The sequence below is a fragment of the Protopterus annectens genome, chromosome 2.part2 (assembly GCF_019279795.1).
Source record: "Protopterus annectens isolate FY-2018-M chromosome 2.part2, PAN1.0, whole genome shotgun sequence".
Classification (NCBI taxonomy): Eukaryota; Metazoa; Chordata; order Ceratodontiformes; family Protopteridae; genus Protopterus; species Protopterus annectens.
In genome coordinates, this window is record NC_056730.1 from 515,821,403 (window position 1) to 515,844,599 (window position 23,197).

General features: G+C 41.9%; 1 protein-coding gene across 1 annotated transcript in view; it reads left to right on the top strand.

The window, feature by feature from the left end:
- LOC122795687 (meiosis 1 associated protein) overlaps positions 1-23,197 on the top strand; it is a 1,351,776-nt gene that overhangs the window by 463,677 nt on the left and 864,902 nt on the right. Inside the window, exon 4 of the mRNA XM_044063982.1 lies at positions 13,917-14,106. Within this exon, the coding sequence (XP_043919917.1) occupies positions 13,917-14,106 (190 nt within the window). The remainder of the gene's footprint in view (positions 1-13,916; positions 14,107-23,197) is intronic.

Below are 23,197 nucleotides of genomic sequence, written 5' to 3' on the forward strand. Positions count from 1 at the left end.
TATTTATTTTATTTTACATTTGTTGACCGGGAATGTCTGACTAAGCCGAAGCCCTTTTTCAGCATTCACCCGGGAAGAAAAGCTCCAGTAAATAGATATAACATTTTGTCATTAATAACAGGTATTATACAGGTGGAATAAGGCAATCAGCTAGAAGGCTACAAGAGAATTTTTGAGAATATGCAGATTACATTTTGTCATAAATACAAGTATTATATATAGAATAATGTAAAGAAAAAAAACAGGTAGATAATAGTCAGAGCACTTTTTTTGAAAGTAGTAGTTAGAATAGAATAGCAACATAGGAGTAGAATGTTAAATTTACAATTAAAACAATCAGGATGGAATAAAAGTTTCAGAGAGAAGGGAAAAAGCTATTGATTAGTGGAGAGAAGTAGAGGGTTTTCAAGGTGGGTTTGAGCATTGGCAGATCCATTTCCTGTTGAAATATTCTTTTAGAGTTAGTTTAAATTGTTTGGGATGTGTGAGTGTTCGAATTTCGAAAGGAAGTTTGTTCCATTTGATAGAGGTATGATAGCTGTATAGGCTACACCCTGCTTTAGATTTTGGTTTATAGATTTTTAAGAGGTCTTAGGAGGAGCTTCGGAGGCTTATTGTAGGAGTATAGTGAGAGATAATGGTGTGTAAGGCTGGACAGAAAGATGGTTAATAGAGAATTGCATATATAGTTTGGAGCTGGGAGAGAAGGAGTAGGTGGGGCAACTGAAGCCAGTTTAAAGAGAGAGACAGTGGTGAGATCTATAGGATAGTTGAGTTGCAAATCTCACTACTTTATGGTATGTCGCCTGAAGTATAGTGAGGAGAGAGGAGTTTAGGTTAGTAAGGATCTGTGAACAATATGTTAGACAGGGAAGAAGGTAGGCATGAGTGAGGGCTATTCTAGCTTCCTGGGTGAGAAATCTTTTATTTCTATAAAGTAAGCCTAATTTAAGGTGAGTATTCCTTATACAGTTGTTTATGTGGACGTCGAATTTTAGCTGATCATCAATTGTGATTCCAAGGAGTTTTGAGCTAGATTCAACTACAATAGGAGTGTTATTGAGTGACTGGATAGTAAAAGAGGATTTTATATGGTTGGATGTTTTGGGAAGGAAAAGTAGCTTTGTTTTCTTAGGGTTGAGGATGAGTTTGTGGTTTGAGAGCTATGTTTCAACTGAATTAATGGATGTTTGGGTAGCTGATAAGAGTTCAGAGGGAGAGTTAGCTATTATAATGACTGTAGAGTCATTAGCTTATTGGATAATAGAGGAAAGTGGGCAGGAGGTACAGTGCAGGTTTATGAAGATGTTGAAAAGCAGTGGCCCTAGAATGGATCCTTGTGGGACTCCCATTTGTATTGGAAGGGGAGTAGATAAAGCAGTGTCCCATTTTACTGATTGAAATCTATCTTTTAGTTAGCTTTCAAACCAAGCCACTGTATCAGGAGAGAAGTTAAGGTTAGACAGTTTGTTTAATAGTAGAGAGTGAGACACAGTATCAAAGGCCTTTGAAAGATCGAGGAAGAGACAGGAGATAAGTTTATGGTCATCTCTGGCCAGGGAGATAGTACTGAGAAAGGATAGAAGTGCAGTGTATGTGCTATGCTTTGGTCGGAAACCGTGTTGTGTTGGTGTAAGTAGGTTTTCCTGAGAGAGATGATCCATGACTTGAGTATATATGCACTTTTCAAGAACTTTTGACAGAGGGGAGAGAATGGCAATAGGTCTAATGTTAGAGATTTCAGTGGAGTTACCACCTTTGTGGACAGGCAGGATGTAGAAATGTTTCCGGATGGATGGTACTTTGGATTCAGAGATTGAGCGGTTTATGATGATAGAGATGGGAAGGGCATGTGAGTGGGCAGCTGTCTGAAGAAAGTATGATGGGATGTTATCAGCAGATACTGAGCATGGTTTCAGTTTGGAGAGCAGGGTTTGAATGTAAGTTGTAGAGATCGGCTTCAGGGAGAAGATTTTGGGAGGGGTAGTTGTTGAGGAGGAAGCTTGGTTTATGGGGTTAGTTGTAGTGGAGCTATTGGAGTTAAAGAGTTTGGATATTGATTCGACAAAGTAAGAATTGAAGGTGTTAGCAGTTTCTTCTGGTGTCTTTTCTGGGGTAGGGTTTGGTGAGGTAGGGTTTCCAGGATGAAGTATTTGATTGATAGCATTCCAGAATTTTTTGGGGTTAGATTTTAGAGTAGAAGGGGGGTTGGAATAGAATTCTTTTTTGTCTTTATTGATAAGCCTTTTGGTCAGGTTTCTTTGTTCTTTATAACTTTGTAGGTCATTTGGGTTTTTAGTTTGAAGCCATTTTTTCCAGGACTTATCTCTAGATTTCATGAGAGTTCTTGTGTTTTTTGTTAGCCAAGGAGATATGGTTGTTTTTGTCCTAATTTTATGAGGTGGAGCTAATGAGTTTACGATATCCAGAAAAGTAGAGTTGAAAGCAATGACAGCTTCATCTAGGGGGAGCTGGGTGAGGAAGTCCCAGCATACTCTAGATATGAGAGTATTGAATGTTTCAAGGTTAAATTTGGAGAGATTATATCTAGTAATATATCTGTGCAGTTTAGAGTGGTGAGTTGAGTATCTTAGCACCTTTATGGGCGAGTGGTCACTCAGAGTATTGGCAAGGGTTTCTGGATTATGATACTAAGAAGGAGCTGAGACAAGTATCCAATCAATTAGGGTATTTGTGGTGTTGGTGTTGTTAAAATGTGTTGGCTTAGTAATGAGCTGGGTAAATCCATATAAATTTATATTATATGGGGAACCTGGGTTATTTAGGGTTAGCCAATTAATATTTATGTCACCAAGGAGGATTGTTTCATTTGGGATGTTTAAGGAGAGATAGGAGAGAATGTTTTCCTGTAATGGAATATTGTCCCCTGGAGGAATGTAGGTAGCTGCCATAGTAATTGTGGCATAATTGTTTAGTTTTAGGTTAACTGACAATGTTTCTGCTGGGGAAAAAGATGGAATAGAATGGTTAATGTGAGAAATAGTAAGATTATTGGACTAGACTATGGCAACACCCCCACCCTTTTTGTTGTTATGGTCAAGGCGAATAATGTTATAGCCAGGGGGGAGAATATCATTATCTAGGTTGTGGGGTTTAAGCCAGGTTTCTGTTACTGCGATGACATCAGGGGTATGATTTGCTATCCACGCATGAAACAAACTAACTTTGTTGAGGATGCTTCAGGTATTAATAGAATAGAAGGAGATTTGTTTTTGAGGTGCAGTTTGGTGGGCTGGGGTGAGAGGTGTGTTTGGGATAGAGGTAAGGTTAGAGTTTGGACCTGGATTTGGGTGTATGTTACCTGCTGTTAGTATTGTAATGGAGAAGCTTTTAGTTTTTGATGTGAGTGGGTAGTATCTAATATGTTTTGTCTTGTGTTTTGAAGATAGGGGGTAAGAAGGAGGTATTTTTATTTTAGGGAGTTGGATGTTAGAGGATAAAAGAGAGGGAGAGATGGTGATGACACTGTTAGAGTAAGAGTGATCATTTGGAAGTGGGTTGGTGGCTTGTTTATGGAAATAGGGTAATGGTGCATGGGGTGCAGTGAGCTGAAGTAATAGGGTTAGATGTAATATCAGAAGGTTGGTGAGCAATAAGGTATACATAGTGAGAGTCAGATTTAGGAATAAGTTTTAGATATAGCATATATAATATAATATTGACCAACAACCTATAACCGGCAGCAATTATCCACCTAGAGGTATGGGTGATGTAACCCAAAACAGTATCACCTTTAAATTCCTACATAAATCATGTCATGTTTCTGTTTAAGTACAATAGGGGAAGATATAATACCAACTTCAAATAGGTCCTAAAGCCTTCAATAGTTATTGGTAGCTCAAATATTGATGTTCTCACTACCTCACATTCAAATGTTACATAATGGTTTATAAACACCCCCCCCTCGGCCTGTGTAAAAGATGTCTATAGTCGAAAGAGTTTAAATGCAGAGTGTAAAACACTTTCTCTGTACTTACAGTTCAATGGATCAGTTCCTTACAAAATAACATTTTTCACATCAAAAACAAAACAGTATATGTATAGCAAATCATATATATATATATATATATATACTGAATATCCAAAAAAACAATGAGTAAAATCAAAAAAAAAAAAAAGTTATGCACTATACAGTCCAAAAGTAGAGATCGAAGCTGTGGAGGCTGTTCCCGTACAGAGAAACAAAAGTACTTTCATCCACCCTATATATTAGTTAGGCATTAAGAGGCTCACATAGGCAGGCAAGCTGTCCCAAACACAACAACCATTAATCATATATTCTTACTGTTGTAAAAATACACCCAGTGATATGGAATGTTAATGAATGAGCCACAACCAACTATAAAGTTATTAAGAAAGTTCAAAATTGTCCTTAATACGGCTGTTTGAATGTCCGATTTGGTCACAAAAGTTCACAGAGCAAATACTACCAAACCTAAAACACAAACCAAATGTACTGGAAATAAAGCCAGTCCTGAGTCCTATGATCCAGAATGCTAAAACTGTAGTGAACCCAAACACTGTTAGGAAGATTATGTCATTCCGTAGGCCCATTGCGCTCAAAAAGTTGTGGATCAGCAGGCAGTTACCAAAAAATTAATGTAGAAGCTTGATAATATAAAACCAATACCAAAAAAGCCTCACAGTCTACAAAAAAGATAGATATACCCAATGTTTTTGTAGCCAAAAGTCTTAAATCTTCGTACGTTGCTCCAGGAAATTAAATCCACACACTTCAGAATGACAGAAACAGTTCTTAGCAATATATCCACAATATCTCCACTAATGAGTTCCGCTTTGGCTCAGTCTCTTTCCAAGGCCACTTTCCTCAGACATTCTGCTGATCCCATCGCACTTGACGATGAGAGTTCTCTGCAGGCCTCACAGGTACCCCGTAAGAAATATATATTTTTTACAAGCCAAATATGCTTGGAAATTTAGCAACTACAAAATGGTGTTCAGCAGTAAGACTGCAAACCTATAATCCAAGTCTTTACCACTGTTTAGATCCGACGATGTTATAAATAGTGACACTCACAATAATGGGTCATTACCAAGGAAGAATTCACATAAATGTTCGCACACAGTCCAAATCCGTCTCTTTAGAGCTGAAAGCCAGACCGTTTAAATTAAAGGATAAAGAGATAGACCATTGTAGGCTGCTTAGCAATCATGGAGAAAAAGCACAGGCACGATGATAATTTAAATACTAGTAGCACAATATGCAGCAGTACATACACTTTAAGTCTTGAGGGGGGGCTATCTGTTGAAATGCTCCTCAGTGGGCTTTAGCAGGGTCCCATAGTGGATATCCTTAAAGGGTAGGATTTCTAGGCTGTAGTAGTTAGGCTAGAATGCAGCACGGACAGCGATGCTATAAAAGGGGGCACAGTAGTCCTCAACTCTTAGTAAAAACTGAGTCTGGGTTCTTCCATAGCAAAGCCTTCCACTGCAAATGGTAACTTGAAACAAAAACTGTCTTCAGTTTTACTTTTTTCCTCACTTATATATGTTGCCCAGAATCCCCCTTTAACTGAGTGTTGTTTTAAACTGATAGAAAAGAGTTTAGTACTCTCACAAGGTTGTGTTCTACAGTAGCCATTTTTTTTTTTTGGATGAATTCTTATTTTTCAGTGCACACCTGCTATGTATAATTCCTTACTTTTAGGGCTATCTGTTTCAGTTTCACAGAAAGTTTAGAATTTTGCTCAGTCTGTGCATTTTTCAAACTTCCTAACTGCATTTCTAAAGATTGCACCTCTTTTGTAAAACATGTCTTTTCTTTGGTTCATTTAATCCCTCCACCTGGCTCTGTTCCTTGCTTTATAACACTTTTAGGTTGTAATGTTTTACTATGTAACACATGATGCTCTTCATATTGATCACTGTTGCAGCTGCCTAAGCTATATCGGTTATATCCTCCATAGGATGTAACAGCTGGTCAGTTGCCAAAACGTCAAGGTACCTTCCACACACCCAAACCATTAGTCAGTTTGAGCTGAGCTGACTAAAAACACAGGTGTGAGTGCCAAACCCTTCACATCTTTCATGCCAACTAAGAGAGGGAGGCTGAGCCCTGAAAGGACATTGCTAAGAACAACAAAAATACATGACCACATCCTGGCATAAAAAAATACACCAAAGGAGGGGGGAGCAGCTACTGCAGCAGTGATGATTTGAACATCTGCTGTTAAGATAAGTTTGCTGACACAACTCTACTGTGTTTATCATACTGATCACTGCTGCAGTATCCCAAGCTATATGGATAAATTACAACAGCTTAGAGCCCCTGGAGAATGGTCCTAGCAAAGCCTAAACTAGACATGGAAAAAGGATCTAGCTTGTAGTGCTATGTAAAAGTATGTACAGATGACCAAGTTGCTGCTTCTAGAATAGTTCTTGAATCCAACTCTCCATAAATCCAAAGATGAAGCCAAGGTCATAGTAGAATGTGCCTTGACCCTGCCTGGAATAGTTTTGTTGTGGTAGAAATAATAAAAGTAATAGCTTAAGACAATCACTTGGAAATGGTCTGTTTTGACACAGTTTGTCTCCTTTACTTACCTTCACTTCAAATAAACAACTGATTGGAAGTTCTGAAAGATGATGTTATGCCAAGATCGGACCAGACTTTTCTGTGGACATCCAAGGTATGAAGTAGCCTTTCTCCCTCATTTTTCTGTTCGGGAAAGAAGATGGGGAGATGGATAGATTGGATTAAAGTAAACATGTAAACCACTTTAAGCATAAAATAAAAATATTTATCAAAGAAATCTCTTGACTCTGTGAAAGATAAGAATGGTCCACTAATAGCTCTCAACCTTCCATCTCCAAAATGAGAAACACTGCCTGTCATAATGTAGAGCAAACGGTTACTAACAACTTCAACTAGGAAGCTTACAGGATGTTTAAAACGCGTTACTTTATACCTATAAAAAATATTTTGACGAATGAGTATGGTTAATTACTATTTACTGTTGATCTCAGTTAAACAAATTCCTAACTTTGAATGTGTGACAGACCTTTTCATTGTAGAACTTCAGGAACCATGGGATTTTTGAGACCCAAAATGAGGAAGAGTCCTCGAAATGAGGTATCCATGAGAGGTATGGATCCACCATAAGAGATTCCATCTCAGATTCTCTTCTTGCAGTGGTAAGAGTTCAGCATAATTTTTGTGATTGTAATTCAGGCCCTTGATTTTTTAGTGACAGAGTGTTGTGGTTGCTCCACTTGTGACAAGTGTTTGGGTGGGTACATATATTCAATAATCAGTATGATGAAAGTCAACTACAGTGAAATGATTACATCAGTGGACCCAGACACCATATATTAAGGTATAAGCTGTGCAATGAAAAAATAACTTCCTTACAATAGTGGAGATGTGGTGATCGAAGGACAGTTCATTGCCTGACCTAGGTATCATAGTGGGCATAAATGAGTGGTTCTGCATGTCAGTGAGCCAGACACATGCAGATTCCACCAATGTGATAGTGGGAATGATTATTGGAATGTGTGGCATATGTGATGACATATGTGAGGACCTGCAACAGCTCTATGCAACTATAGATCCTGAGGACAGGGAGCACACCCACCTACTGACAGCATTGTTATACCATTTTTGCAGTTATAGCAGCCACCATAGTGTATTGTGCCTGTGCCCTCCAAGGCCATCTTCATATCCATGGGCACTGTTCCTCTGTTTCTACTGTGGGTATGCACTACAGGTCATGTTTCTTGAGATTATAGTGTGCCACTTCATCACTAACAAGTACTAGTGGTGGGAATACAGTAGCTTGACAGAGCCATGGTGGTCCCCTGCTTCACATGGCAAGGCAGTCATTGTCCTGCAGTTCCGCATCATCTTTGCCAGTGAGTGTTGTTAGCAGTGGCATTCCAAAAAGGGTGCAACTATGTGTTTGAGGGCATTCACAGTCTGAAGCATTCCCACCTGTAGACCCACAAATGCAGTGTATGCCTGCACAGTGGTCTGTTATCTGCTACATTTTTGCCCCCCCTCCCGTAGCAGTACTGTGCAACCACTCAGAACATCTGTTCACATGTCCTATTCAGGCAGCTGAACCCTTTCACTACACAGTCTACCTGGGTCCTCTCAGTCATGTTCATCATCATCATCATCATCAGCCACCTTTTTCCCATTTTTCTACATGGAGTCGGGGTATCATGTTAACTGTCGCCAACTGTCTCGATTCAGTGCCACCCTTCTGCCTTCTTCAACACTCATGCCTGACTGTTGCAGATCTTCTTTCACACAATCCATCCACCTCTCTGCTGGACATCCTCGCTTCCCCTTACCTTCTTCCTGTCTATCCCAAATCTTCTTACCAGATTGTCTTCTGCTTTTCTACACATGTGCCCAAACCACCACAATTTGTTCTCTTTGATCTTTTCTGCAATTGGAGCTACTTTGGCTTCTGTTCTTATGTCCTCATTTTTTCATCTGTCCCACAGTGTGCATCCTATCACCTTTCTCAGGTACTTCATTTCCATCACTTCCAGCTTCTTCAGCTGTTCTGCCTTTACTGCCCAGGTTTCTGTACCATACAGTAGTACTGGTCGCACCACTGTCTTGTACACCTTACTTTTCACCTTCTTTGGCATTCTTCTGTCATAGGCTACACCTGATACTCTATGCCAGTTGGCTGCAGCCCCTCTGATTCTAACTTTGACCTCTTTATTCAGACTACCCTTCTCCTTAGCTACTCCTCCTAGATACTTGAAGCTGTTTGCCTGTTCCACTATCTTCCTTTCTATCTCTATTCTCAGCTTCTTCTGATTTCCCCAATTTGCTGCCACTACCATGTCTTATATGTGTTTAGTTTCATCTCATGTGCCTTCAGATTTGCATTCCATTCTCCCATCCTTTGTGAAGTTCTAGCTCAGAGTCTGCCTGTACTGCCACATCATTGCATAGAGCAGCTTTATTGATCCATCCCCTCCAACCTGTTTGCTAATGTAGTCAATCACCAGTATGAACAGCAGTGGGCTCAGAGCTGAACCCTGATGTACACCCACACCCACTGGGAACCCCTCTGTGAGGCCAAACACTGTCCGTACTTGAGCCATGGGTTCCAGTTGTGACAAGTGTGCACTCATTCTACCAATGTTTCTCGAACTTCAAACCACCGCAGTACTGTCCAGATCAGATTTCTTGGGACCTTGTCATGTGCTTTCTCCAAGTCTAGGAATGCTCAGCTGGACTCTATCCTAATCCCTATCTTCTTCTCAAGTATCTATCTCAATGCAAACATCGGGTCAGTTGTGCTGCATCCTGATCTGAATCCAAACTGCTCATCTCCCATCTTACATTCTACTACTCTGCGTATCCGTTTGTCAATCACCCTCTTCAGAACTTTCATGTAATGTGATAGGAGTTTGAGGCCTCTGTACTGCCCACAGTTGTGGATGTCCCCTTTATTTTTGTACACTGGCACGAGTATGCTTATTCTCCAGTCATCTGGGATACATCTTTCTCTCCACACTGCTATTAGTACCCTCAAGAGCCATTTCTCCCTTATCTCACCCAGCATCTTTATCATATCTGCTGTGGCCTCATCTGAGCCTGCTGCTTTCCCTGACTTCATCTTCCTTAGTGCTGTTCTTACTTCTTCTAGGGTGGGGTCCTCTTCTTCTCTCATCGTAGGCTGTTTCTGGGGCACTACAGCTTCTGTGGGGTTTGCTTCATTCAGAAGCTGCTGGAAATACTCCTTCCATCTGCCTTTGATGTCCTCTGGGCTGGTGAGCAGGTTGTTGCTTGTATCCCTTATGAAGGGTGTCTGGCTATCTTCTTTATCTTTCTGTCTTTGTCTTGCAACCTGATATAGTTTCTTTGTACCCCTTACTGAGTCACTTTCCAGAAGTTGGTACAGTTCCTCTGATGCCTTATTCTTTGCTCTTGCAACTTCTTTCTTAGCTTCTTTGTTAGCCAACCAGTAGTCCTTCCTAGCCTGGTCAATCTTGTCTGTCTCCCAGTTCTTGCACTCCTTTTTTCTTTTGATGACTTCCTGGACTTCTGCATTCCACCACCAGCTTTCCTTATGTACCTTATTGTTATACCTGGCTCGGCCACATATCTTTTCTGTAGTTCTCACACAAGCTGTTTTTAGGTGCTGCCATTCTTCTTCAACTCCACCTATTTCCTCCTCTTCTTGGGGTGCTAGAGCCCTGAGTAATTCCTTGAACTGTTAGACTTTCTCTACAGTCAACTTCCAAGTCTTCAGCCTGGTCTCTGTTGACCTTAGAGCCTTCTCTGACCACTGCTTGCAGCTGATTGTGGCAACTAGTGGTTTATGTGTTGTGGGCAATCATGGATTCTGCCCCACTCCTTACTAGGAGAAAGTTTACCTGAGTTGCATGTTGACTGCTCTTGTATGTGATCTTGTGATGTCTTTATTTCTGAACCATGTATTGGCTACTATCAAGCCATTTGCAAGACAGAAGTCTAGAATGGCTTCTCCTTCTTTATTCCTGTTGCCCCAGCCATGTGGACCCAGGCAGTCCTAATATCCTGTTCTGTCTGTCCTGATATGTGCATTCAAGTCACCCATTATCAACACCAATTCACGTTGTCCTGCTTTATCTAGTAGGTGCTGCAACTGCTCCAGCCTCCTCCATATCATCATGTCATCCACTTCCAAGCTGCATCCTGTCAGTGACTACATTAAGCATAGCAATTCTCAGTTCATGTTTGGCAGGTTGGTTGGTTTTACGTTCAGCTTTCGCTCAATAGAGCTATCTCAGGTAACCCAGGCTGGGCAACTAGACACCGGCAAGCCAGTAGCTTATTGACCCAGGGCTGCTGTGCTTTTATGGCAGGCACACACTGACCAATAGGGGCACATATACCCCTCCCACCATTAGCACAGGTCCCTGGTGTGGGTCAGAGTAGGCCGGGTCCTCAACCCACTTATCACTGGTCTACCCATGCCCATTTTCTTTGGCAACATTAGTCAACATGACTGAATCACCTGGAGTCATATTTTACACAATCGAGTGGCTAGCCCTGCCATGGTGCTCAGTCTGTGATCCGTGTTTTCCTGTCTTGATGATACTGCACACCACAGAAGACCCCCAAGGTGGTTGGTCTGTACAACTCTGTGCTGCTGCCCACAGCTCCAGTCATTGGTGAGTTTGAAATGGAAACACTCAGCATATTTTTTAGACATGAGAGAAACCCCACAGGGAGAACATGCAAACTCCAAACAGGCATTGGTCGGAGGTCAGGACTGAACTTTGTACCTTGTGCATGGGAGGCGAAGACCTTAACCACTAAACCATCTGGTCTCTTCCCAATAACTCTTCCATAGCTCGTATTCCTCACCTTTCCACTTATGCAGATATTGTTGATTTCTGTCACTATGGCCTATATACCATCTGTGCAAATTACAACTGTGCCCTGCTCACTTCTCTGTGTTATGTGGGTTGCACAATGTCAGATGGACAGTGTGGACAGTCAGTGCATTGAAGTGCATACCCTGGCTGTACTGTTGCAAGCTTTGCTGTCTGTGTTCTGACTCATAGTTGTCGACCAGATGCCACCTCTTTACCAGTACATATTGCACCCATCTCAGCCTTGCATGGAGTTCCCCTGTAGTCAGTTCATCCAATGATTCCTTACATGGTACTACCTCCACTGCTGATTCCAGTGTGTCTGATCCTGTTATGGTTAACTCATGCTCTAGCTATTTGCATAACACCATTTTGTGCAGTACTTCATATATAATGTATATCCTGCTGAAGGTCTCCATAGCATGCTGTAGTATGTCACTATACCACCAGAGGAATCTAGGCAATGGAAGCAGACCTTCAATATTTTGAGCACATGCTCAATGAAGTTGTTGGCCTGTAACAGTGCAGAGTTGTATGACATCTCAACTTTGTTCTGCTAACTGTGTATTGATGTTATGACCCATGGCTCCAGGGAGTATCTGGTGTTACCCGCAAAATGGAAGAATGGACGCAGTTATGAGTAGACAGAACTTAGCACACCTGATGACTTGTTTGTGTGGCCTGACAGTAAGGTTGTGTGCACTTACCAATTAAATGTCCTAGTAAAAAATCATTTAACTGAAATCACTAGCCTTGATTAGACTTGTGGGAACTGTAGAAACCACCTGGGTGGCACACAGACCCATTGTAAATTATATCATGTGCAATGCCTAACAGTTGATAGAGTGGAAGCTCTTTTGGCTAACATACTGATGGCAGTGTGGGTACAGTCAATGGCCCCTAGAACCTCAGAAAAGTAAGCTATTTCATAAAAGCTTACATGTTGTTGTTGCTGTCCTGTGTGGTCAGTGAGAACCACATATAACACTCCACATGTTGCAGCATGACTTCAAGAAGCTTGTGTAGTGTTCTTGAGGCAGATGCCTGTGAAACACTCACTGTGTCCCCTGATACCTGTTAGAATGTCTCAAAGCAAGGATGGGCAGTGTTACTCATAGGTTCATAGGTTCATAGGTAGGTACTGGGCTATTTGCCCGAAGGCATATATTAGCCCAGCCACATTGTGTGGTATTCACCGCCCGTCTGGTTAGTTCCGTAGGCCCTTGATCTAGCAGCTAGTACCCTTGGCCCCTTTCTAGTAGAGCTGTTGGTATGATCTCTGGTGTGAATTTTCTGTTAACCCATCCAGTCATCAAGGTTCCTCCAGCATGTTCTATTCATTGCTGTGCTGAGGTTTATATCCCTAGAGCGTGTAGCTCGAGTGGATTTGGTTTTGCTAAGATGGAGCATGTTCAACAGTTCTGGGTTGGACATGGCTCTGTATGTTAGACAGGGATCGCCTCTGAGAAGGCGGTATGCAACAGAGAAAAGCCTTAGTTTTTTTCAATTGTGCTGCATAGGGCAACTGTTTGAGGCCAGTAATCCTCTTAGTTAGGTACCTCTGTGGTCTCTCCAGCTGCTGGAGATGCCTAGCCAGGTACATTCCAATTGGTGCATTGTACTCAATAATGCTTTAGCAAGGTCAAGGTAAGCCATGTGTACCTCCTTTCCCTTATCTATAGCCTGAGTAACTGTCTCAAAGAAGTCCACCAGGTTCAGGAGGCATGATCATTTTGTTATATCCAAGAGGATTGGTATTTCTCACATCCCACGGAATTCCACATGAAGACAGTGCATGTCTACAAGGTCAAATATGATATCTTCATCTTCGTGATAGCTTTCAACTATATCCCTGTTGTGGAGTTGATGGTAGGTCAGACGTGGTCAGTCCGTATGTGAGGAAAGGGCAGTGATGCTTACTATAACAGGCATTGACAAAAGAACGACCCCTCCTCCTAACAAATTCTTTTTGGCTAATACAGATTCTACTTCTAGAATCTTAACATGGTCATTTTCTCTGTTCACTGAGAGATGATGAGGTGCAAATTTTCTGCCTGAAGTGGCTCTTCATGCAATTTTTATATTTCTGAATTACGTGACCATGCTGTTTATCCACATTTGCGTTTTGCAAGTGTTCCCATTTCCATGATACTGCTGATCTGCATATCATTATGTAGGCATTTGCATATGATGCCAACCACACCATGTCCTCAAGTAGCATTATCATGCTACTTATGTTTTTGAAATTGACCCTACTGTACACATTATTATTCATTGTCATATTTGGCCAGATGCAGTGTGCTACATGTTTTTGAAGCTCATGGCAGGATTTACAATCTTTTACTAATTTATAATGGTGGATTCTACCTAAAAAGAATGTTATTGTTGTGCCTTTTGCAGTAGTTTATTAGTCTTAAGCTGATTTTACCCAGCAAGAAGAATGTCCTTGTTTCTTTTCTGCTTTCATTTATGCTAGTACAGTGTATTTCTGACTTGAATTATACAGACTATGTAGCTGGTTTAAGACTGTTTACCTTTTATTACAGATTACTGTTATGACCAGCCAGCCTGGAAAACAGTTAGTGAAGCACATAGAAGCTGGAATTAGTGACATAGACCTAGTTAGCCTGAGGCGACTAGAGGTTGTGCATATTTCTAGGGTAAACTCAACAGACATCATGGACATAGAGTGGAGTTCAGAATCTAGTCCCCACACAGAAAAAACAAAATCAGATGGTGAGTGTCATAGTTGATAGCATCATGAAGTAGTGGTGATGTTAAATGTATCAAGCTGTAGCAAGCAAAAATGTTTACTTGAAAGTAAAAGGTATTCATTTATAATGCAACATGCTAAAGAATAATTTTGTGGGTTATTTAAATGTGAAGCTAATAAGTAAAAAAATCACATTGTCTTAAATGGAAATCAGGAACGTATTTTATTAAAAACAAAAAGCATCATTATTTTCAACCCCTCTTTTCCATTTTGTAGATGGAGTTGGAGTGTCACATCAACTTTCAAAATTTCTCTTGATTTATTGCCACTCTACAACATTCTTTGACAGTCATAATTGACTGTCACAGATTCTGTTTGACTTTCTCTGCAATTGGAGCTGCTTTGGCTTCTGTTCTAATGTCCTCTTTCTGTCATTTGTCCCACAGTGTGCATCATATTACCTGATCTGATGTTGGCAATCTTCATTCATTCTTGATATCTGGGTTCGGTTCCGACATCTCGGAACTGACTCAGCCATTATACAGCTCATGCCAGCCAAAAAACTCTCGAGCTAAGGCTCTACCCATAATAACCCCCTCTCCATTATCCCAGATCTTGTTTGCTGCTGTGAAAATTAGACACGTCACTCGATAATGTCAGCTAAGTGCCTTAATTATTGTTTTCTATTAGTGATTTTTGCTATGGTCCATCTGTATTAGTATATTTGATACTTTTTCTCTATTTTCTTGAGCGTGTAAGTGCTTTTCATATTAATCTACCCATCCCCTTTACCTAATGGTATTTCTCGTTACCATTGTTGGTAACTTGTTTTTCCCCTATTTCTTTTTACCTTTTGGTAACTCTTGGATACCACCGTTGGTACCCTTTCTCGTCCTTTCCTTACCCTTTTAGGTATTTTTTTCTATACCATTGTTGGTAGGCCTTTACTTTAAAATTTTTTTCTCTGCCTTCCTCATCTGTTTTGTGCATGTGTGAACTCGAAATGGTGGATAAATAAAAAGGAACATCTGGATTTAAACAATGTCAAGACTGTGGCAGAAAGATGCCCAATTCAGATGGGCATCTTTCCTGAGTATACTGTTTGGGTGCACCCCATCTAGACACTGCATGTTACATTTGCCAAGGTTTCAGTGCCCATACACTGGCAGAGCGATGCAATAAACATATTTTGAAAGGCTTGCTAAAATGCTCCTTTGAAGAGGCCCTCTCTAAGCCTGAGACGTCTAAATTGTCAAAACATGACCCTAAAAAGAGAAGGTGTTCTGTGCCAACCTCACCACTGGCACAAGACTTAAAGTCCAAAAGTTGCCAGTTCCATCTGTGTCTTTGGAACAGAGGACAGAAGTACCGAAAATGACTGGAAAATTACCTTCAGCACTGACAGTTCAGTCTTCATCGGTACCGACAGTTACTGCACCGATACTGACTACGTGGGCACTGACCACTGCTTTGGCACCAGCGACGTCTTCGGCACCACCAATTCTTCTGCACCAGTTTTACTCACCTCTCATTTGGTTCTGGCTTCCTCCTCTGCATAGCAACCTATAGTGCCAAAGTCGAGACATTTATACCTCGCAGGACAAAGTATTCCCCCTCTGTAGACCCATTCCTTGGTCAATTCCCCAGCCCTTTCATTGATAGGCCACAGTTTCCCTCAGGAATGTCAATTTGTTCTTTCAGAAGTCTTTCTGAAGTGGACATAGATTGTTGGATCAGCTTTTGGCAGCCAGGGGTCTCCCTGCACCTGTGCAGACCTCTCTCCCTCCCATAGCCGAGGCATATTCTCCAAGGACTCCACCAGACCTAACTCCATCAACCTCCTTCCAAGGTTTGGAACCCACCACTTCTACTTTCCTGGTACCAGCTGTCTCAGTGCCAATGGTGGACCTTAACTCGGCATTGGGGTCATCTCTGATGTCCTCAGTATCATTGGATCCATTTTACACCCGTGACAGTGGTGTGGCTGTCGGTTCTGAGGGTTTCTGTATGGTTCCAGTTATTTCTACTGTGCTGTCTTTGGCTCTCAGGACCATGGTGATTTCGAACCCTCTCCTGACTCCTGTTCTGGATGCCGGCTCATCAGAGTGGGGTGTGACCCCAGTTCCAAGGTTGTCTTTCTCAAGTCTGGGCTGCCACCTCTCTTCAGGTGGGGCTGCCTTCTAGATCATGGATAGAGCTGTAGTCTCAGCTGGCTCCTTCTATGTCGGAGTGTCACATTTATGTATCCTCTAGTTCACAACTGTCACAGTCTGGACAGCGGGCACAGGAGCTGCAAGACATCCCTGTTCAGGGTCCCTCCTCTTCGGAGTCTTCCTCAGAAATTCCCACTGAGAAGCACCCCATAAGAGGACTTGCAAGAGGAAACATCTAGATTCTCCAGAAGAATTTGTCTCAAAAGACACAGATTACATGATGGGGAGGGTTCCCCCGGGTCTCCTCTTGAAGATGTCTCCTTTGAAGACATCCTAAAAATCCTGAAACAGATTTGGATGCCACAAATCCATCCTCTGAGGAATCTGTGTTCTTGCAACCTTTTCTTGCCTGCCCATCTACTTCCTGGGTGACTCCACCCACTGACAATCTAATTAACTTATTGTTCAGTGGGCGTGGAAGGCTCCTGATTCCATAGAGCCCATTCCCCAGAGACCAAATAAAATGTTGACAGCCCCAGAAGACCAGCCTCATTGAACAAAGGGTCTGGCAGTAGATGCCATGGTGGTGGCAGCCACCAAAACGGAACTCGCTGAGGAGAGTTCTACTGTCAAAACATTCCACTGAAACTATAAAGCCAATAACGGTTTAATGCTCGATAATCCACAGAGGTTTCACATAAAAATTCCATATAATCCACGCACAACTAAGCGCTTTCGCCAAGGTTAAAAATCAGTTTATTGTGTTTTAAAAATCAGTTTATTGTGTTTTAAGTGATTATTAACTGTATTGAGTGATTGGTTAATTAATGTAAAGGAAGTTGTATAAAAGGGGAGAATGCATTGTAAATGAACAAATCTGAAGATGCCTATGGTTTTTTAACCTTGGCGAAAGCGCTTAGTTGTTTGTGGATTATATGGAATTTTTATGTGAAACCTTTGTGGATTATCGAGCATTAAACCGTTATTGGCTTCATAGTTTCGGTGGAATTTTTTGTTTTTTCTGTTTTGCTGGTCATTGACCAGTTGTGTTGAGTTCTACTGTCCATCCTCCTAACCAAGAGTCTAGGACAATGGGCATGTTCGGGAAGTGGGTCTTTGCATCATCGACCTTCACTAGCACGTCCTTGAATTTTTTGCTACACTTTACTGGACTTCAGAGGGATCTGATAACTGAACTTTCAGACACCCTTACAGGAGCTCTGTCTGACGAGGTTCGGGATAAGGTTGCCTCACAGCTTGCCACCCTGGAGTCTATCTCAAACTCTTCCACGTGGCTCATTGCCCATGTGGCCGAAGGGATGTGTAGGGCAGTAGGTATAGGCATTTCCATAAGGCCCCATGCCTGGATGCACTTGTGTGACTTTGAGGAGCCTTTCAAGTCTTCCTTTGTCAATGCTTCTGTTGACGGTTCCTCTTTGTTTGGCCCTAAAGTTAGAGACACACTAGCCAGGTATGAAAAAGATGGAAATACCCTTTCTGCTGTGAGCATTTGTTTTTCTACTCCTCAATGGTCCTATTCTAGAAGTCAGAGGAGTGTGAAAATGTGTTTCAAGAAATACCAAGGGCATTTTCATGACAAACATGGTGAGTACTCCCCCCAGGGCAGAGGGGGGAATTCTATTTCAAGACACCCTCCCCGTGGCAGAGGGGGGCCATGTAAACAGGGTTCCAGAGATTCCTTTTCTGGATAACCCTACCAGCGCTCCTGAATGGAGGCCTGATTGCTTACCTCTGGAAGCAGTCGGGGAAGATATTCACTGCACCAAACAGCCTGGCTCATGATAACCTCAGATACTTGGGTGTAGAGAATTTTCACCAGAGGTTACCACATTCCCTTCAATCTCTTACCAAAGTTCCAAAAGCGAATCCTCGATGTTTCACCCAGTGAGAGGGATCTAGCAGCAGTAGAATTCAAAAGCTGATCCAAAAAAGAGTCATCCAAGAAGTCCCAGCAGACCAAATAGGATCCGAATTTTACTCGAGATTCTTTTTAGTGCCAAAAAAGACAGGGGACTGGAGACCAGTTCTAGAGCTCAGCCTGCAAAACAGATTGTACAACAGATTAAACGGTCATGGTTCAATCTATTCTTCCCTTTCTGGAGGAGAATGATTGGATGTGCTCTATAGATCTTCAGGATGCGTATTACCGCATAAAGATGGATAAACGGTGCAGAAGATACCTCTGCTTCCAGCTAGAAGCCAGTCATTACCAATTCCAAGCACTGCTCTTTGGCCTTACCACAGCCCCCAGGGTGTTCACCAAATACATGGCAGTGGTAACAGCTCACTTGAGACTGCAAGGATTCTGGGTGTTTCCATACCTAGACAACTGGCTCCTCACCACCCCTTCCAGGCATCTACTGCTTTATGCCACAGACTTCGTGCTGCATCTCGTCGAGGCATTAGGCATTTCAATCAACAAGGAAAAGTCACAGTTGACTCCTACACATGATCTAGAGTTCATAGGAGCAAGACTAAATACAGTTTCTTGTGTAGCCTCCCTTCCCCTCCACAGTTTGATAAAGCTAAGGTCGCAAGTTCAAGCAATCATTTCCCGAAACAAAGTTCCTGCTCACCTGGTACTTCAAACTCTGGGAGCCATGGCATCGAATATAACCTTAGCACCCCTGGCAAGATACCATATGAGGCTACTTGAATGGCTGTTGATATCCCAATGGTTGATTTTAACTCATTCGATGTCTCATCCAATTCTGATAATGAATCGCTGCAAAAAGGATTTATCCTGGTGGATAAAGTCAGAAGAATATCTATGGGGTCGTACCTTTTCTCCCTCTCCAACCAAAGCCATAGTGACCACGGACACTTCCCAGATAGGGTGGGGGGGCATTATCTGGGAAGTACTGTTCAAGGCACTTTGTCCCCACAAGAGGCTAATGTGTACATCAGCATCCTAGAATTGAGGGCAGTGCTTTACCATTGCAAACATTCTAATCTGTCCTTCCTTCAGGGACAGTTGCAATCCAATCAGACAACATGTCGGTAGTCTGGTACATCAACAAGCAAGGGGGAACCAGATCTTGCCCACTATGTCAGAAAGACCTGAGGATTTGGCAATGGTCTATCACTTCCAACCGCTTTCTGATAGCAATGCATATTCCATGAAATTTCAATGTGATTACGGAGAAATTGAGCAGATGCATCCTCCTGCCTCAAGAGTGTTCTCTTATTCCCAACATAGCAATGAGGATATTTCATCATTGGGGCCAGTCTTGCTGCGATCTGTTCACCTCTCCGATAAACAACAAATGCAGCAGCTACTGTGCCGTAATTCCCCCTTACGGGGAGTCCCCGAGAGATGCACTTCTCCTCGATTGGCCCCCGGGACTACTTTATGCCTTTCCCCCCTACTCCACTGGTTCCCCAGTTTTTGAGGAAAACCCAAAGGTTGAGAAGCAAAGTCATTCTCATTGCACCCTATTGGCCCCACCAAGTCTGGTTTCCCCTTTCTTTGGCCTCATCTGGTTTCCGCCCTTGGAATCTGGACCCATTTCCTGACCTGCTGTCTCACCCACAGGGCCTGGTGCATCCCAGTCTCCAAAATCTCAAGCTGATGGCTTGGTATCTCCAATTCCAGTAATTGCCAGGCAAAATAACTTACCCTCTTCAGTACAAAAGTTTCTTCTGGCTTCCCATAAACCATCCACTAGGAAACTTTACCTTAGCAAATGGAAAAGATTTTTGATTTGGGCCTGTACGAGCAACATAGACCCCTTTTCAGCATCAGTAGATAAGGTCCTGGAATATTTAGCATCCTTATTTGAATCGGGAGCCTCTACTTCCACAATTAAGGTTCAATTAGCAGCTATTTCCAATTTTCATAACATATTTGATGATCACTCCTTGATCTGTCATCGTTTATGCAAAAGTTTACTTAAAGGAGTTTTACATCTAAAACCCCTATTCAAAGATCCTATAGCACCATGAGATTTGACTTTAGTTTTACAATGTCTAGTTTGACAGCCCTTTGAGCCAGCAGCTACTTGCGACCTCAAATTTGTATCTTGGAAAACCCTCTTCCTGGTGGCTATCATGTCTGCCAGGAGAATTTCTGAATTACAAGCTTTATGTGTGAAGCATCCTTATATCATATTTCACAAGAAGAGAGTGTCGCTAAGAACCAACCTGTCCTTCCTCCCCAAAGTGGTATCAGAATCTAATGTTAACTAGTCTATAGACTTGCCAGACTTCTTTCCAACTGTTTCAAACAAAGGTGAATACTGTTTACATTTGCTGTACGTCCACAGACTATTATGTTTTTACCTGGACAGAACAAAATCTTCTAGAAAATTGGACTGATTATTTGTATCCTTTTCAGGACCCAGATTGGATAAACCGATATCAAAAGTTACCTTATCAAGATGGCTTAGAGACTGTGTCACCTCTGTGTACAATCAGAATAAACTCAAACTACCTGCTCTGGTTAGCGCGCATTCCACCAAATCTGTTTCCACTTCAGGTGGCTTTCATTCCAAGGCCTCTATGGAAGAAATATGTGCAGCTGCAACATGGGCTACTCCTCACACCTTTATCGCTCATTACAAATTAGATATAGTCTCCAGAGGAAGAGCATCCTTTGGCTCTATGATACTTAGGAATATCCTTCCTTAGGGCCACCCAGGATCTAAAGTAGATGGGGACTCTGTCCTATCTGTCAAGAATGAATGAAGACTGACAACATTAGATAAAGAAGCTATGTCCTTACCATAACGTTCCATCCGTGTTATCGATCTTTATTCATTCTTGACATCCAACCCTCCTGCAACCCTCCGAGAGACTTCTGGAGGATTGGACCTTCTTCTGGGAGGTTAGACCTTAGACAGGGCTTCTGTCTTTTCTATATTAGGTTGCAAACTCGATCTGAGGTAATGGATAGATTGCCATTGTGGGTAGAGTCATAGCTTGAGAATTATTTGCCTGGCGCAAGCTGTATAACAGCCGAGTCAGTTCTCAGAGGTCGGAACTGAACCCATTTGTCAAGAATGAATGAAGACTGACAACAGATGGAATGTTATGGTAAGGACATAACTTCTTTTTTCAATCACTTTATCTCCATCACCTCTAGCTTCTTCAGCTACTCTGCCTTCATTACCCTGGTTTCTGTACAAAGGTTTATGATCATGCCACTGTTTTGTACACCATACTTTTCAGCTTCTTTGTATTCTTCTGTCAAACACTACCCCTGTTACTGTGTGCTAGTTGGCCGTAATTCCTGACTCCAGCTTTACCCTCCTTGTTCAGAGTTTCCTTCACCTCAACCACCCCTCCCAGATACTTGAAGCTGTTAACCTGTTTCATTGTTTTCCCTTTTAATCTTGATTTTCAGCTTCTCCAGACTTCAGCCATTTGCTGCCTTGACACCTGCCTTGCCTCTACTCAGTTTCATCCCATGTGCCTTCAGTTAAGCATTTCCTTCCCCTGTCATTTGTTGATGTTCCTGTTCAGAGTCCGTTTGCAATTTCACGTCATCTGCATACAGCAGCTTTGTTAATCTGTCCCCTACAACCTGTTGTCTAATGTAGTTCATCACTAGTATGAACAGCAGTAAGTTCAAAGCTGAATATTGATGAACTCCCAACCCCACAGACAACTGCTCTGTGCGCCGAAAATCTTTGTACTTGTGTCATTCAGTCCTAGTACATAGCCTGCACTAATTCTACTAATATTTCCAGGACTTTGAACCATCGTAGAACTGCCCAAATCAGCTTTCTTTACACCTTGGCATATGCTTTCTCCAGGTCTAGTAATGCCTAGTTGTAATATTTCCTCATCTTTAGCTTCTTTTCAGCTACCTGTCTCACTGCAAACATTTTTCAGCTATCTTTCTCACTGCAAATATTGAGTTAAGTTGTGTTGCATCCTGAACTGAATCCAAACTGCTCATCTCCCATTTTAATTTCTACTACTCTATGTATTTATCATTCCTCCTGTCTTAGCATTTTCATGGAGTAATACAGTGGTTTGATAGTGCTATACTGTTCACATTTGTGAATGTCCTCTTTAATCTTGTACACTAGCACTAGAACATTTATTCTCCAGTCATCTGGAATACACTTTTCTCACCATACTTCTATGAGTACCCCAGGAGCCATTTCTCTCTTATCTTACCCAACAACTTGATCATATCTGCTGTGACTTCATCTGAATGTGCTGTCTTCTAGGGTAGGTTCTTCTTCCTCTTGCATTGTAGGCCATCTGTGGTGCAGTACAGCTTCTGTGAGGTTTTTTTCATTCAGTTGATGCTGAAACCACTCCTTCTACCTGCCTTTGATGTCTTGTTTTGCTGACATCCCTTATGAATGGTATTTGAAGACTTGTTTTCTTTATGTTTGCTTTGCAGCCTGATAGAGTTTCTATGTGCCATCTGCTGAGTTACTTTCCAGAAGCTGGTAGAGTGCCTCTAAATGCCCTGTTCTTTGCTGTTGCCAGTGCACTCTTGGACTATTTATTAGCCAGCCAGTATTCCTTCTTAGCCTGATCCATGGACAGTTTAGAGTGTCCAGCCCACCTACTGCATGTCTTTGGAATGTGAGAGAAAACTGGATCACCCTAAGGAAACCCACATGAATACAGGGAGGGCATGCATACTTCATATAGAAGGCAACCCAGCCGAGAATCGAACTTGAGAACCTCTTGCTGTGAGGTGACAATGCCCTCTGCTGCACCACTGTGGCATCTCAACTATAACTATACAGAATATTAAATGCATAAAGTTGCAAAAAGTATTCTAAGAACTACGTGGATAAATGGAGAAAAGAAAGTTTGCTAAAAAGGATGACTACAAGTAGGAGATAGGAAATATACAAGATGAGCTAGGATTTAATGGAGAAAATTGGCAAAAGAACCAAGGTACTGGGAACAAATAACTAAAGAGGGGAAAGGTAATAAGAGTGAAATGAGGCCAAGCAGAAGTTTGGACTCC